Genomic DNA, 16,603 nt, shown 5'->3' on the forward strand with positions numbered 1-16,603 from the left:
TTACTGTAAACAAACAGCTGAATTTATTTACAATAAAACTAATGCAAAAAATCATTCCAATCACAAGTGGTCATTTGTTCAATCATGAAAATAAACAAACCTTTTTGAAAGCTATAATGAATCATACAAACGTGTATATATTAATGTGTATAAAGCCAACGATGCCTCTTCAGATGCAAACATACATACTTTTGCCTTTTTATATAGCAAAACACTATTCAGAAGCATTGACATCCAAGTGTCCTGTGTGTTATATTAATATTCATATCTAATGCATAGAAAAAGGAGAAATGGGGGTAGATATGCAGAGATAATGCTGCCTCTGAGGAGATATGCAAATAGCCAGTCCCACATACTTTAAACATATTTCCATTCATTGCACATTAACAGACAGGAGCAACACACACACACACACACACACACACGTTACCCTTCCACACACTAATCTACATAGACATACTTTGCATATTTATTTGAAAATTCATAAGGTCACATCATTCTAAAGGATATCATTGTCATTCAATAAGGCCAAATACAAATGAATCCTGCATGAGACAATTTGTTGAGGGATCTCAAACGGATTTCACATTAGAAGTTTTGTTACATAGTGTGTGATTTATTTCCCACCGGGAATTTGTCAAATATAAAACCAAATTATTTTGATATCCAGTGCATATGCATTTTGATTGCTAAAGAAACAAGAGGCAGATCCCTGGGAAGCCCCATCATACCCGATAGTAAATACATTCCCTTTTAAAACCGACACGAGAGAACAAAAAGAGGACAAAAAGCAAGGCTGAGCCTCCAACGACCCAGACCAAAATCAATCCAGCATGAACAACTGGATGGACATTTAGCAGAGCAGATACAAGGCTTGGGATATATAACACCCTACCCCACTCACAGCAGATCCTCCCTCGCCTTTACCAGGTGCAGTGCCTTAAAAAACATCAAAAAGATAAACAAAACAGACTCAAAAGAAATATAAATACTTTAGTGTCTTTCCTCAGGTTACTGATATCAGCTAATTATTCCTTGCAGCACTGTAGCAGAGCAAGTCCACACAAATGGAGAGGAGATGACATACTGCACAGTATCTAAGTAGTTATAGTACAGTAGGACTGGGCCTGTTGTGAGGTTGTAGGGGACAGAGTGACTTAAGCCTCCCGGCACCTGCCATCTGAATAAACCCCAAGCTCTTGAGCTCTCAAACAACAGCGATGACGGGAGCTTAAGTTAGCCTATGAAAAAGCAGCTCTCTTAAATACACCAGTGGTGATAAGCTCTACTGATATCTCTTAAAATATGCCAGTGGTGCTAAGCTGTTACTGGTCTCTACTTATTTCATGTAAAAGCTGCAGAGCAGTGGGAGACTGTGGTGCAAGAGATACGATCATGGGATTTCATGACGTCAATGAGCCCACCACAAAACTAAATAATACCGTGGTTGCTTTAAAGCTTGAAATATTAACAAAAACATATCTTTTTTTTTTACACTGTACTATTGTACATTCCATTTTGTCCAAATGACAGTGGCTTGATAGGAACCGTGGAACCGTGGAGAGCTGACCAGTGCACTCGGAGCCTCCCCTGTCCTTGCCCCTGGTGCTAGCTTGCGTCGCGTAGCTTGCCGATGTCCAGATGAGGTGGAGTGGGGGAGGGATGGTGAGAGATGTGTCTGTCAGTCTCCAGGGTGTTGGTGTGGGTAGGGGTGGGGGAGGGGGTGGGGGAGGGGGTGGTGAGAGGCATGGCAGGAGTCTGGGTTATGCTGTCGTCTCTGCCAGCCTCCCTTCACTCTCACTCTCCTTCAGGGATTGTCTGCTGGAAGCTCTCTCCTCCTCGTCCTCTTCACTGAGGTGTCTCCGGTACAGAGGTGGGCTGTGGGGAGAAGAAGAAGAAACATAGGGTTAATATTAAACTATATATATGCTGAACTCTGCCTGAAGCCATACAGCAGTGTGTGAGTGTTGATATTCTGAACACAGATCACACACCCTTGGGCTCTTGGTCACAGAACACACTCCTCCAGCTCTCTCGAGGGGTCAAAGCCAGAGCGCTTTCAGCTGTCCAATGAGAGCCAATGTGTTTTCCATAACAGCAGCACAATGACCCTCTGCTCTCAAGGATCAATACCAGTGCAAAGATCATGCAAGGATGCTAAAGGCTACCAAAATTCACTCATCACTGTATCCGCACAGCACCGGTTTCATGCATAGAATAGAAAAGGTTCTTAAGGTCAGAATGTATAGCAGGCTACATTTGTTTGTTTTATTTATATTCATTCTCTGTTATCAAAGGGCTTGCATAACGGCTATATGTTGCAACGCAGTGGATGTGGAGAGTAAAAGTTCAGTGTGAGCACGGTCAAGTGGCCATTGTTGATTGATGGTAGTGTAGCAAGGGTTGTGTTGTGGTCATAAATCACACGGGCACATCAGAGGCCATTAATATGTACAACAACAACAATGTGCATTTAGTTTCTTCTCTCCGCTGTTAGGGGCAAAACCTTCATTGACATGCAAAGCAAAGCATCCTTGCACCACAAAGACTGCTTTCATCAAGAGTCATCATTACTCTTAAAAAAGAAGGCAAAAACCAAATCAGATAATAATTCACATCAATGTGACTAAACTGTATCCAGATTGGATGAAGTTAACATAATAGTTATGCCAAAGATATGTTGTTATCTAATTACATGATCAGACAGCTTTTAGTGTGTTAATGATGATAAACTGTTAATTCACTCCCAGGCGTAGTGTAGGTCAGAGGCACACGCCATGCTTCCAGTCTCAGACATCACCTACTGCCAGGGGGCTTTAGTCACTATCAGGTTTGTAGCGGTACTTCATCATCAGGTCATCCACCTTCTTCTTCTGTTTCTTCTCATCTTTCTTGCTGAGAGGTCTCTCAGGCAGATCCTCTCCCTCTGAGCCCGAGGCTGGGCGGGCTGGGCCTCTCTTCACACTGTTGGAGCTGCGGTAGGAGACCGTGGAGCCCGAGCTGGAGGAGGAGGACTCCGAGGAGGAAGAGGAAGAGTCAGACTCACTCTCCTTCTTCTTTGAGCCCTTTTTGGACTTCTTGTCTTTCTTCCTGGAGCTCCTCCTGCTGCTGCGATGGTCGTCCGAGGAGGAGCTCTCCGACTCTGAGCTCTTCTTCTTCTTGGCCTTGCGGCTACGGGAGCTGCTGGTGCTGAAGCTGCTAGAGGTCCGGGTGTAGTCCACCACTGAGCCAGACGCAGAGCGTCGCAGGCTGGACGCACTACGGCCCAGACCCTCATCATCCCCCTTCGTACTGCGCACACTCTTCCTGTCGTCCTCATCCTCCCAGGCCCCTACCCCTCCCTTCTTCTTCTCCTCCTCCTCCTCCTTCTCCTCCTCTTCCTCACCATCGGACTCATCCAATTTGCTGCGTTTGAACTTGATGGGCTTGAAGCTCAGCACCTCGTTGATGGCGGCCTCCAGGTCTGGGTCCAGGTAGTTCCGGTGGGTGACAGACTTGGTGTCGGAGGTGTCTGGGGGGTTGTCGCCTGAGGAGCGGGGCTGGCCAGGGTTGGAGAAGCTACGGCCCAGGGAGCGAGGGCTGTAGGCCGACGTACCCTCACTGAAGGCCACACTCAGAGCGTCATCATCATCATCCACACGCAGGCCAAACTCGCTGAGGCGGCTGCTGCGGGCCACAGACATGCGGGAGTCGGCCCTGCTCACACCGCTAGGGCTGCGGCTCCCACCAGGACGGCGGCGCAGGTTGGGGCTGAGCGAGAGCCCTGAGCGAGAGTCATTGCGCCCGTCGTCCTTCCAGGAAGCACTGCGGCGCAGGCTGCGGGGGCTGGTGCGGCTCACGCTGCTGATGGTGGACTGGTTGTCATCGTCCATGTCCAGGGCGGCTCTGCGGGTGGACATCCTGCTGGGGGCCAGGGAGGACACCACGGAGTCCTTGTCAAAGTCAGGGCTGCTGCGTGGGGCCCAGCGGCGCTCCAGGCCCTTCCTGGCCCTGCTGGTGGCCTCAGAGTAGACCTGGGAGATGACGGAGCCCCGGTCGTCCAGGTCGTCCCCGGCCTGGGACTTCTTCCAGGAGCTGATAGACATGTTGTCATCCTCTTTGTCCGTGGACTTGGACTTGGCCTTGCGTAGAGAGGAGCGGTCCGGGGTGTCAGGCGTCTCCTTCAGCGAGCTGAAGAGGAAGCTCTCGTCCCCTGTGCCTCCTATGGAGTCTTTCAGGTTGGAGCGCTTCCTGTAGCTAAGGGAACTCATCACAGACACTGGTCGGCTCTGTTCTACCTCTTTGCCCTCTTTGCTACCTTCTTTCATCTCCTTACCCTCTTTCCCCTCCTTGGCGTCTACATTGGCAGCATATCTGAGGGGTCACGGAGAGGGTGAAGGAATACAGACACCATGGAAACAATCAACAGAGAGACATGAGAGAAACAGACAAGAGAGAGAAGATAAGGATTCACAAACTTGAGAGGATAATCATGAATCAACTTCAAATAAAACGTTCAGAGAGCATGCAAAACCCAAGGGGTGTAACGAATTTGATTGAATCCCTGAAGTGTACAATGAGGAATGTTTGAGTTTTTCGATGTTTGTGCCATTATTCCTCAACATTCCAGAGGCTTTCTGAAGTTCCGGTTGCACTTTACATTAAGTTGCCCAAATACAGTACATGTGTGGTAACACTGTAACAATAAACCACTCTATTACTATGCAATTACGAAACAATTACTAATGTACACATATGCATATATTAATACAATGTTGTTACGAGAGTAATTACAGAGTTACTACACAGGCATAGGGGCAACTTAATGTTAAGTGTGACCAAAGTCCCTTTGCCCTCTGGAGTGGGCATGTAATAAAGAAAGTTAACTTGTGAGTCATCTAAACTGGAACTGCTGAATGTGTTTCAAAGAGACCAGGCATATCCAGGGTAACCTGTGCTTGCTTCCAGTGGGGAGATACATTCATCTCAGGCAGGCAGAGGGGCCATTTAGCAGGCATGCCAGCTGGCCATGGGCCACTTCAATAAATCTGACAGCACCCGCTTCCCTCTGCCGCCTGCTGTCATTAGAGGGATGACAGGGAGGGAGGGAACCACAGAGAGAGAGATGGCACCTAATCTTATGAAATACTCACCCTTCCATTCCATTCTGCCTCAGGTAATCCTGGGCTCTTTAGCGCTTTATAGGTTTGGGAATGAGGAGGTTGGCTCTATGATGGCACAGCGACAGGGTGGAGAGTGGGGGTGTGTGGGGGGGGGGTGTATGATAATAAGGAGCCTGAAGGACTGACAGACACAACTGACCTGGAGCTCTTCAGACTTCCCTCCTCTGACAGGGTCTTGGTAGAGCCCTTATTCTTAGATAGCCAGGACTTTACCCCATCCACACGGTCCTCCACTTCTGAGTCTGTGTCCGAGCCCTCCCCACTGTGAAGAAACAGAAAAGAGGCGGTGTTGTTATTTTTGTGTTGGCGGGGGGGGGGGGTGTGGAAGAGCTGTTATAACCAGTGTCATCTGTGAGTTTGTGATGATCCATGACAAGGGACAACCGTTGAACAACACAGGGAGATGAACCACACACAAACATGAATCAAATGTTTTGAATGTCATAACAGCGTTCTGTTGCGGTTAGTCAGAGAGCAGCTGGGTTCCATTCAACGTGACAATAACCTGGGGTGGGAGCCATGCAAAGGCGATCCTAACAAGCTTTAGGGAGACAACAACAGCCTGTTAAGTTGAGACATACTGTAATTCAGTAGTCAAAATGTTGAACAGATCCCCATTTCCCTATCACACCTACATTTTCACTTTCTTGATTGAAATACGGTTACTTACAAAAGTAAGTTGTGACAAACAAAGCGAGGCTCATTTGAACGAGAATAAACAGCTATTAGGTAAATGGCCACATCCATACATCTGAATGTGTACAGTACCTGAGTGCTCTCCGCTCCATCGTTAAGTGTTTAATCGCTTACGATGGGGGGGCGGTCGTGTGAAAGGAGCCATGGCTCTGAGCGGAATGCAAATGGGGCTCTTGAAGGCATAATTAACTTTGTTGGCTATAGCCAGGCCGTTAGGGCCTCCGTGGCGCGTGGCCTGTTGATGTAGACTGTTATTGGGGCTGAGCCGATGAGACGGCCCTCTAGCCCCGGCCTTGACAATAACAAGCAGTAAACAGAGACTGAGGGAGCCCGAGGAGAAAGTGTATTAGATCACGTTGCGAAAAGGTCGGCGGATTTCAATCCTGATTCATCCGTTTTTTTTTTTCTCCCAGAGGTGAACTCTCTGAATTATGCATCAGTTTTCTGAGGCAGTGGGTAGGAGGGGGGGGGGGGGGGAGGGACCACACGCTGGGTCTAAACTCTTATATCATGGACAAATGAGTCTGAGAACAACTAAGAAAAGCAATTTACTGTAATAGATTAAGCGGTAGCACTGTACATTACAGCTCTGAAACAGTGGGTAATAGCATGGTATTTACGGTCGTTACCTGAAACAAGAAAGACAATTACCTGTTATTATTTGTTCTAGCCTTGTACGCCGTCTTACCCTCAAAACTAAGACCATGGTTTGTTATCTACCTACAGAGACGGTAGTGGTGGTATCAAAATGGTGGTATAATATAATAATGGAAAATGCTATATTATCTGTTTCCATTGCTATTACCATGTTATTACCCATATATTCCATTGTGTTCTACCCTTGCATCCCATCTTAATTGCATGAAAATCATCCTTAAAAATTGAATTTATCAGACCTATTGGGTAGCTTATAACCATGTTACATTCAGTGGATGCATGCATACTGATACCTCTGTAGGTAACCTACATACTAACACTGACTGAATAACCATGGTCTTAGTTGTGAGGTTAAGACGGGGTACAAGGCTAGAACCAAAAGGAACTACCTTCTCTGTTCAAGCAAAATAATTACTTTAAACTACAGTCCAACTTAACTTGTAATAACAAAGTAATTGTCTTTCTTGTTACTGGTTACTACCGGTAATTACCATGGCTATTACCATGTTATTACCCATATATTCCGACCTGTAATGTAAAGTGCTAGTGATAAAGCTTTGACTTGAAGTCATCTTCAGACACAAAATCCCTTTTCCCGTATTGAGTTGTCACGGAGCAAAATATCCTGCCAGACACAACAGTCAGTCCAGATGCCACCATTTGAGAAGAGCCAAAAATACCAAAGCAAGGCATAGATCTTTTTTCTTTGACTGGCTTATCTAACGGAGTCTTGGGATAGGATGCAAAATGCTTATCATAAGCAAACATTGTGCACAATATTCAAAGAGGTTTCAGATGACAGGCTTCTTTAATGGTATAGACTTCTGAGCTGTTTCATCCTGCTTACAAAATCACATATTTACATGCCAGCCATGAAAGTCTCCCATGGCAGGGAGCAATATTTTCTTCAGCAAAAGGCAGTATTGTCACTTGTTCAATCATGTTTCCATACAGAATAAAGTGTTTCTGCTCCTCCTCTCTCTCTGCATGGGCAGAGCCACAGGTCCCTCTACCTGGGGCACAGGGAGGAGCTACTGTAGCTAGAGACAAGCTGAGCTTTAGCAGAACAACAGAGACCTAGCTCTGGTCATCACATGAGTGGACGTTAACTCTAGGTTTCTCAAGCTCAATGTATTGAACAGAGGTTTCTGGGAAAGAGAGGACCATATAGCCTAAAGGCACGGACGTACGCACGTACGTACGTACACACACACTAAACAAGAGAAGCAGCTGTGGAACAGAGGCGCCTTGTAATCGAGTGCTTTGCAAACGGTGTCACACACAATTTATGTCCTTGGCCTCACACCACTGGCTAAGCAGTGCTGAGGCTCCGGGGAGCAAACAAGCACAGAGAATTTAGAGCAGGACATTAATCGCTTCTGACAATTGGCCTCCACTGGTTGTAGATCTCTGTTCCACAAACTTCTATTCATCATCAAGCTCCTATGGATTGTCCCTGTCTGGTCCCAGAATCTCGTATTATACTGTGTGCACTGTCCACCGCGACTCAATAGCAGAAACAGATCTGCTTGCCAGAACGTAGATGTGCTTCTCAGAAACCTGATGATCAGTGGTCCTATTCTACCCTACCTTTGTCACTTCTGTATTAGTGCAATTACCACAAATAAAGATCAAAAGAAAGTCCACAACCTGGAGAACATTGACTGGGAAATCAATTGTTTCATAATTGTTTATCGCGCACCGCAATATCATAAAGATCAAAGAAAAACACATTTGCTCCTAAGTAACCATGGCAATGCGCTGTGTTTTCTCTTGAGCAGCGCTGAGTTAGAAACCCACAGGCTTGATGTGGACGTAGGGACCCTGCACTATACGGATTCACATGACTAAGTATGGCAGATGAATAATACAAAGTAATAAGAAATGATTTACAGAGCAGAGGTGTCTGCTCCCTTTGAAGAAGCAATTGGAGGTTAAAAATTCATGGACTTCTGACAATTCATGGAATTGGTCAGGAGGGAAAGCAATAAATGCAAGAAAGGAACAACCTCTCCTGCTCCAAAGTGAAAAAAACTCCCTTACTCCGTTTTCACACCAGTCTGAATTCTGAGGTGCTATGCTGAATTGGAATGCTAACATTAATTTGAGCTTATATATGTTGATTGACATATTTTGATCTCTAAGTGACTAAAAAAAGCACTTTGACTTGAGCAGAGGAAGCCAAGCCTCGCTGACAGAGAAGGCCAGCCAAAGCCTATTTGGAGAACCAGCAACACCACAAAACCTGATACCATGAGTTGTCCGACATGAGATAGGGTTAGTACAATGGTTAGGTTATGCAAGTTCTCAGAATCATGTATGTAAATGGCATGCCATGTGACAGGATGCAGGATGCAAGGTGGAGATCCTGGTTCAAATGTGAGGATAATGTTATAACATGAGACAATGATGCAGTAATGTCATCTATTCTTCGATCATTCTATGTATTTTAGCATTTTCTATAACAAACAGTTATTCAATGGAATCATTTAGTGCCATTTATTTTTTTTCTACAGTAATGAGAAGATGTGTAGGCCTAGATTTTAACCTACTGTAATGTAATACCAACCAAGTTCATTCAGTTCACATTCTCATCATAAAAAAACAACCAAAGAAATGAAGCGCCTCCTGAATACAGAACTGCATCATTCTCTCATGTGGGAGGATGGGTTTAAAACCTGCAAACCAACAATCACAGAGGAAAAGAAAGGATCCTTTGTCCACTCTCACGTTTTGTTTGTTCTTTTCTGATACTTTGTCACCATGTCTTGTAAACTGGGCGATGAGTGGGAGACCAAACAAAAGGGAAAGGAAGAAAAAAAGAGAAAAAGAAGATGTGAGAAATACAGCCAACAGATTGCGAAAAACAAAAGACGGGGGGGAGTGTTGGAGTGTAGTTTGCCTCAGGAAAGGCACAACACTGTGAGCAAAATAAGCCTCAATCGGAAAATCTGATGAACATCGTACATACTGTAGAATGTTGAGCAGAGACTCCAGAGAATACCAACTTATCCTGTTGCTGACCTCATTTTCAAAAGGAGGGGAGGGGGGTAGGGAGTATAAACCGTGCCTCTCTGAGGCCCTGTATTGTTGCAATGTTTACTTCAGTGGGGGCTCCGAGGTAGCGTAACCCTGAACCTCCCCCAAAGAGGCCTCAGCAGGAGACTAAACAAGGAAAAACCAACAACTAAAGAATACGTATGGCACAGGGGACAGGATCAAACCAGGACAGCATTACCTGAGAGGGGGAGAGAGACAGGGAGAGCGTAAAAAATAAACTACACAAGCACTTTAACTGACTGAAACCTGGGCTGCACTCTTTTGACAGCTTTATTCTTATTTATTTTATTTTATTGCAAACAACAGGACTGTAAATAAACTGTTCAACTGTTTGTTCTGGGTGTTTTGACAGGACAACTGACAGCACATTGGTCCCCATTGGTCTCCCTGGCTACCTTCTATTAAGGTAAAGAATGTTCTTCAAAGAGATGGAGAGAGGGCCCTGTACTGTACCTGTTGACGAGGTCATCATTGTCGTCACTCTCCATCTCATCCTCGATGGCGGCCTGCAGGTCACCGATCCTCTTGAAGGCCAGCTTGAGGTCCGCCTGCAGGCTCTGGTTGGCTGCTTCCAGGCTCTCGATGTCCATTTCCTGATGGGTCATGTTGCAAAGTAAGATCATGGTCATCCCCAAACCTCTATTAAACCGAGCAACACTCACTAAAGACAGTTAAAGGGATATTTGGTTTCTTACCCTGAAAACGATTCTATGGACAAGGACAAACTTCAATTCACTTGTGGTTCTGTTTATCTGGGTACTTTCACTAACCACTAATTGATAGCATTTTAAACCAAAATCCAATGGAAGTCAATGATCCTAAAATAGCATGTTTGAAATGTCATGTGCAGACATCAATGTACATTTTCCCAGTCCCTCATTTCGGACTTCTTCCGTTCAGCCCTGACTCACCAGTTCATGTTTCTTGCGGCTTGCCTCTGCCTCCTTCTTGGACAGTTCGGCCATCTCCTCTTTGACGTCCCTCATCTGTCTCTGCATGCGTTTGTTCTGCTCCTTCTCACGGTTCTCCCCAACGCCACGGTGGTCTCGCTCCTCCGTCATCTTCTCCAGGTTCTCCTTCAGACGGCCCGTCAGGCTCTATGAGGGAACCAAGTCAGAACCTGATGTCTGAGCATGTATCACACTCATGTTCATGCTTTTTGAGGATATCAAAGTGTAATTAAGAGCTCGTGTGCAGAAATCACTGCTGGTGAGGAACATACAGTGCCTTCAGTATGTATTCAATTCAAGTATGAATACAACCTGAGTTCAAAATAGATTTTATAGCCATCCCTTGTGTGAAGAATAGTGGTAGCTGTATCATGTTATGGGTATGCTGGTCACCGGCAGGGATTGGGGAGTTTTTGTCAGGATCAAAAAATTATGAAATTTGCTGAGTTGGTAGTGACAGCCTAATCTACAAAGTGTGTAATTGATTCCTATGCAATTCAGAGAGCCCGAAGATATTCATTCAGAAATCACACTATTATCCTTGTACTCAGATGGATTAATTTAAATTTATTGAACGACTTGAAGATATTTTTGCATTTGAGTCAATTGTCAGTGTCATAGCAAAGGGGGTGAATACCTATACCTATCAAGACATTTCAGTTTTTAATTTTTAATGAATTCATACACATTTCACAAAAAATATGTTTTACTTTTGACATTATGGGGTATTTTCTGTAGATAAGTAACCATTACATCTGTTTTAAAGTCCAATAAAATGTGGAAAAAATCCAGGGGGATGAATACTTACTGAAGGCACTGTCGCTGGTTGTTATTAAATTGATTCCCTTCACAGCACTTTCTCAGTAACCCAAAAGTAGCCTCGTAGCTTACCCTGTGCCTCCCTCTCTCCTCTTCTCTCTCTCCCTCTCCCCTTCCCTCCCTCTCCCCCTCCCATTCCCACTCCCCCTCCCTCCTTCCCTCCCTCCGTCCCACGCCAGCTCACCTCCAGGCGTTTAATCTGGGTCCTCTCGAACTCCAGCTTGGTCTCCAGCTCGCGGATCTTGGCCTCCTGCCGGCTGACCAGGGACTTCTCCACCATGGACTGTTCCTGGAACTCCAGCTGGCTCTGCAAGGACTGGAGCTGGAGGGGGGCCAGAAACACAGAGTCACCCACTGAGCAGCACTGATTACTGGGCACACTGGCACACCTCCACGCTCCTCTACCTCCATGTCCTCACCTCTCCTCCAATCAATACTTCAAACATTACAGCATTACACTAAAAGTGTAAATTGTAAAGTATCTATGCCAAAAAAACACATTTACCTTTTCCCCTCAAAAGCACTGTGAATAACGAGTTCCCCTGACTGGATTTTGGGTGGATATCCAGCATTAATGTAGCTCATTATGCCTGGACTATCCAAGATGAATAGCCAATGAGATACAGATAACCCCTCTCGCCTCTAATGGACAGATGGAGAGGTGGTGAATGACTAAATAACGATCACCACAGAGCTTTGTGGAGGAAAAGATCAATGCTTTACAAACTTGTTCAATCAGAGACTTTTTCTTATAACTGATAAGAGGATGAAAGCCATACGTGGAATTAAAAGTACCCAAAATGCACCGTGGGCTCCTAATGAGGGGCTTTGCATCCGAGACAAGAAGGATTTGGAGCTCTCCTTTCATGTCATTAAAAACACAGGCTTTCCTCTCATAGGGGAATCAGTTAATCACTGCAGGGTCTCAGGCTTTAGATGGCTATCAGTGGCTTTTGTGACAGATCTTTTTTAAAACCACCTGAAAGCCCAGGCAGCACAACATACAGGGGGGAGCTCTGAGTCCCAGCAGGTACAGCTGTACTGTAGGTGTAGGACACCATGTGTGTGTGTGGGGGGGGGTGTCCATGGGACGGTACCTTGTCCTGGATCTCCTGCTTCTCCTTCATGGTCTCCTCCAGCTGGGCCTGCAGGTCACTGATCTGGCCCAGGTCCCTGGCAGACTAACAACCAACACACAGATACATCTTGTAACACTCAGTGGATGTGTGTGTGCTGTGTGTGAATGTGGTTGCATTTGCGTATGCATTTGTGTGTGTGTGTGTGTGTGTGTGTGTGTGTGTGTGTGTGTGTGTGTGTGTGTGTGCGCGCGCTCCCCTTGAAGTTGGAGGGTAATCTACCAAATGCTTGAATGTGAAGTATTCTCAAAAATACGTCATAGTCATAATTCATTTTCATTAATATCATCTGCTGTGGAACAGATTGCATCTCTCTCCAATACTCGTGTCAAATAGCATTGCACATATTTAGCAGCAATTATTTCGCACTCTGCCTACACATTTCGGAAAACACAGCTTTTTTAAAGTGCGTGGAATCTAACGCCCACATTGGTGTCACCCCAAACACAGGGAGAAAGAAAATGCTAATTAACCATATCCTGCCAATTCTGGGGGTCATGTCACATTACTGTCACTGATTATCCTGACTCATCCTACCTCCTGATTATGTACTGATTATCCTGACTCATTCTACAGAGTCATGACCCACTTGTAAATATAGGTCTGCGCTTTAGTTATCCTATTGATTTGTGTGTGTGTGTGTGTGTGTGTGTGTGTTTGGGGGCGGGGGGGGGGGGGGGGGGGTGCAGGGAGTGCAACATATACGGTTATAGTCACAGAACAAAAGCTGTGTGGGTGGGCAGGGTTACCTGGGAGACGGCAGCCTTGTGTTTCTTCATCAGCTCGTTCATGTCCTCCTGATCCTCCTCCATACGAGACTGAAGGTCATTCTTCTCACGCTGCAGACGGCTCAGCTGCTCCTCCAACTGACCCAGACAAACAGGATAGACGAGGGAGGGAGAGAGAGAGAGAGTATGTGTTTGAGAGGGAGAGAGAGAGAGAGAGAGAGAGAGAGCGTAAGAGGGAGATAGAAAAGAGCGAGAGAGAGAGAGACAGAGCGAGAGAGAGAGAGAAAGAAACTTTACTCTCTAATCGGCAAGCCGTTTTTCATGAGCCATTGAAAGTAATCAATGGTCATCAGCTGCCCAGAGCCCAAGCAGCCCTGAATTCTCATTTAATGGATATCAACTCACGGCATTGGCCGTAGTGGTGGATGAGGGGGATTTGGGATAATCGTCCCTGATTGGCTCATTTAGGCGCCCGACAGAAGCGGGGCCAGTTACAGCATGAATTGGAAGTGTCCCTAAAGGTTCATGCCCTCTGCTCCAGAGGAGAGAGATACACATTCTCAGTATGCCTTCCCTAGCTGGAGACATTTAACACAACCTTTCATAGAGCCATAAACACACCAATTAGCAGCCCAGGCTACAGGGCCGGAGCACTCTGTCTGGACTCCCCAGAGAACCGCAAGTGTCACAATCCGTCTGCAATTTCCTCTCAAAACACAGAGAGCGCTCTCAGGAGGAGACAGCCGTGAGGGATGATTAATGAGGGAACGAAAATCTAAACAAAGCTAATTAATCCATTAGCACATAACGGAAAAACAAGATATGTACGGAATAATTTATCATTTTAATATTTTGCGATGGCTGAGTGTGTGTGCGTGCGTGTGTATACAATTGAAGTGGGTTTTGCACACACTGTTAAAACAGTCTCTGAAGTGTGAGGGTAAAAGACAGTGACAGGCACTACTGCAGATTTAATAATACTGTGGTTGGTTGGTTGGTTTTGTTATGTCTTCAAATGCAGAGTAAAAACGCTGTAATTACACACAGTAATTTGGTGTTACAGAGTCTGGCAGAGATTACATGTTAGAAGGGCCTGCGCCTCCCCTGCATGCTTCTACACAATGAGCGCCTGGTTAGCTGACACACAGCGCTGCAGGAGGGAGAGACGGCTGGTCTATAGTCTCAAAACCTCAAGAAGCAAAATGTAGCCTGACACGACACTAAGGCAAACACGTAGTAAATAAATGATAAAAACAACAACAGAAATATTCTCTGCAATAGCATTTCCTTGTCTCTGTCAGTGCTATAAATAATGTTCTAGAAATCAGAGAGGAATGTCCCTCCTTGACAAGCCATATGGAATAATTGCGTCTCTATCTTCATCTGGCATCTTTGTCTTATGTATATAAAGAACTACAGCAGACAGTGTCTTGATTGATTTATTCAGGTTTGTTGTCCCCACTATATGCTGTATTTTCAATCGTTTAACAGAAAATAGCGAATAGAAAATACTTAAGCGAGGGCTCTCTAAAAGACCAAACTGATGATTGAGAAGGTCTTGCGTGAATTTCATGTTTGTTGAAACTATCGACACAGAAGCTAATCAAGATGCTAACGCTAACTAAACAACGTTTGTTGTTTAACCTGAAAGACCAGTGATCTGAAGGCACTGTGTGTACAGTTTGCATTAGGCAGCTATAGTGGCAGGAGATAGGACCAGTAGGCCAGTAAAGCAGGATTCTGTCACTCACAGACATCTTGACTTTGACCACGTCCTCCATCTGGATGTGCAGGTCCTCCATCTCGATCTCCATGCCCTTGCGAGACTTCACCGCCGCCGCACACGTGAACTCTGACTCCTCCAGCTGTGAGGGGATAGAGGGAGGAGACGGAGGAGAAGAAGATAGGACGGAGGAGAAGGACAGAAGGGCAGAAAAGGATTAGTAGGCTAAGGTCAAGGATAAAGCCAGAAGGTCCAGGTAAAATCCAGGGCCCAGTATTACAGAACTTTTAATATGCATCGGAATGATCCGGATTCTTTTTCGTTATCCAAGATCGGATCGTCTGACTGTCTGATTTCCCGTATACTACTCAAAATCTGCCAGATAGAACTGATCCTGCATAGCAAAAAGTCTAGATTAATTCTGATTAAATACTGGGCCCAGCAGGACATAACACCCAGTCCATGATATTATATTGTAAGTGCATGTTGGAGCAGATCTTTTGGTATAGTAAAGCAGACAGGATGACACTGACTTCAGGCATCACTGACTAGCTTGGTCCTGACAGTGACACAATGGGCCTGTAGGTAGGGTGCTATACCTGGTTTTTGAGCTGGGCGATCTCCCTCTTGCTGGGGGCATTGTTCTTCACGTGGTCTAGCATGAGTTGGGCGTCACCCAACAGAACCTTGGTACGTTTCAGGTCCTTCTTCAGCTTCTTCTCGGTCTCCACGTCCCTGTGGCTCACCTAGAGAACAACATGGCCATCACTACAGAGCCACTGTCTCCCAGCATTCTTAAATGTCACAGAACCATGTAGGATCCATAATTAGGCACATCGTCATTGCACACACGTGCGCACACACGTGCACGCATGCGCACGTGCACACGTACGCACACACACAGAGAGTGGTCAGTGCCAGTGTGATGGAGTACCTGGTCCTGGGCACTGAGCAGCTTAGATTCCAGCTCTCTCCTCTCACGAAGGACTTTCTGCTTGTCATCATATTCCTCCTCCAGCTGCACCTCCATCTGCTTCATCTGCAGGACAGACAGAAGACACAGTCAGGCCAGGCTGACAGACGACCATCACCACAGAGAAGTCACACCCTCCTCCATCTATCACGCACATGGCTGCTCTCATTGGGTGGAAGACGCCACAAAGGGCCACCACTAGAGAGTTGACTGTATATGCCGGTGTGTGGAATTATAAAAAGCTACTTGCAGAATGCGTACAAACAGTTAGTACTAAAAAGTAAGCATTACAAAACAACATATCTATAAATAAAAAAACAGCTCTAGTTGCCATGACTTGTCACCATCTGAAATTAACGAGGCAGGCAAGACAGGAATTGTGAGTGCGGTGTAATTTGATACATGATTGAATGCGCAAATGTGTGTGTTTGGAGGAGCATCTGTCGGAGCTGTCGGGTGTGTGTTTGACCAGGGCTGACGTGTTGTTAGCTGAAGAGAGGGAAGTTATGCATATGAAATAAAATCCAGTGTTGCAGAAGCTACTCTGAAAATTTATTTAACAAGATTACCAATTATTAATTGATTCAAGAAATTGAACTACACTAAAGCTACCCTTGAGAGAAATATAGTTTGTCACACTAAAGCTACTTTTAAACTACATTATCCAACACAGGACAGTCAGTTACTGAAAAATGACCA

At 45.5% G+C, this 16,603-nt stretch overlaps 1 protein-coding gene across 3 annotated transcripts in view; it reads right to left on the reverse strand.

Annotated features, from left to right (window-relative positions):
- LOC310824121 (unconventional myosin-XVIIIa-like) overlaps positions 1-16,603 on the reverse strand; it is a 68,709-nt gene continuing 52,106 nt past the window's right edge. For 2 of the 3 annotated variants that reach the window (XM_083696970.1, XM_083696969.1), the window contains 10 exons: positions 15,866-15,970; positions 15,531-15,677; positions 14,960-15,073; positions 13,230-13,346; positions 12,442-12,525; positions 11,529-11,666; positions 10,487-10,672; positions 10,029-10,168; positions 5,302-5,424; positions 1-1,878 (listed from right to left, as the gene is read on the reverse strand). In XM_083696970.1, the coding sequence (XP_083553096.1) occupies positions 1,764-1,878; positions 5,302-5,424; positions 10,029-10,168; positions 10,487-10,672; positions 11,529-11,666; positions 12,442-12,525; positions 13,230-13,346; positions 14,960-15,073; positions 15,531-15,677; positions 15,866-15,970 (1,269 nt within the window). In that variant the 3' untranslated portion in view covers positions 1-1,763. The other variant, XM_083696971.1, reaches the window with a different exon arrangement.

This window comes from Argentina silus, assembly GCF_951799395.1.
Source record: "Argentina silus genome assembly, chromosome: 2".
Taxonomy (NCBI): Eukaryota; Metazoa; Chordata; class Actinopteri; order Argentiniformes; family Argentinidae; genus Argentina; species Argentina silus.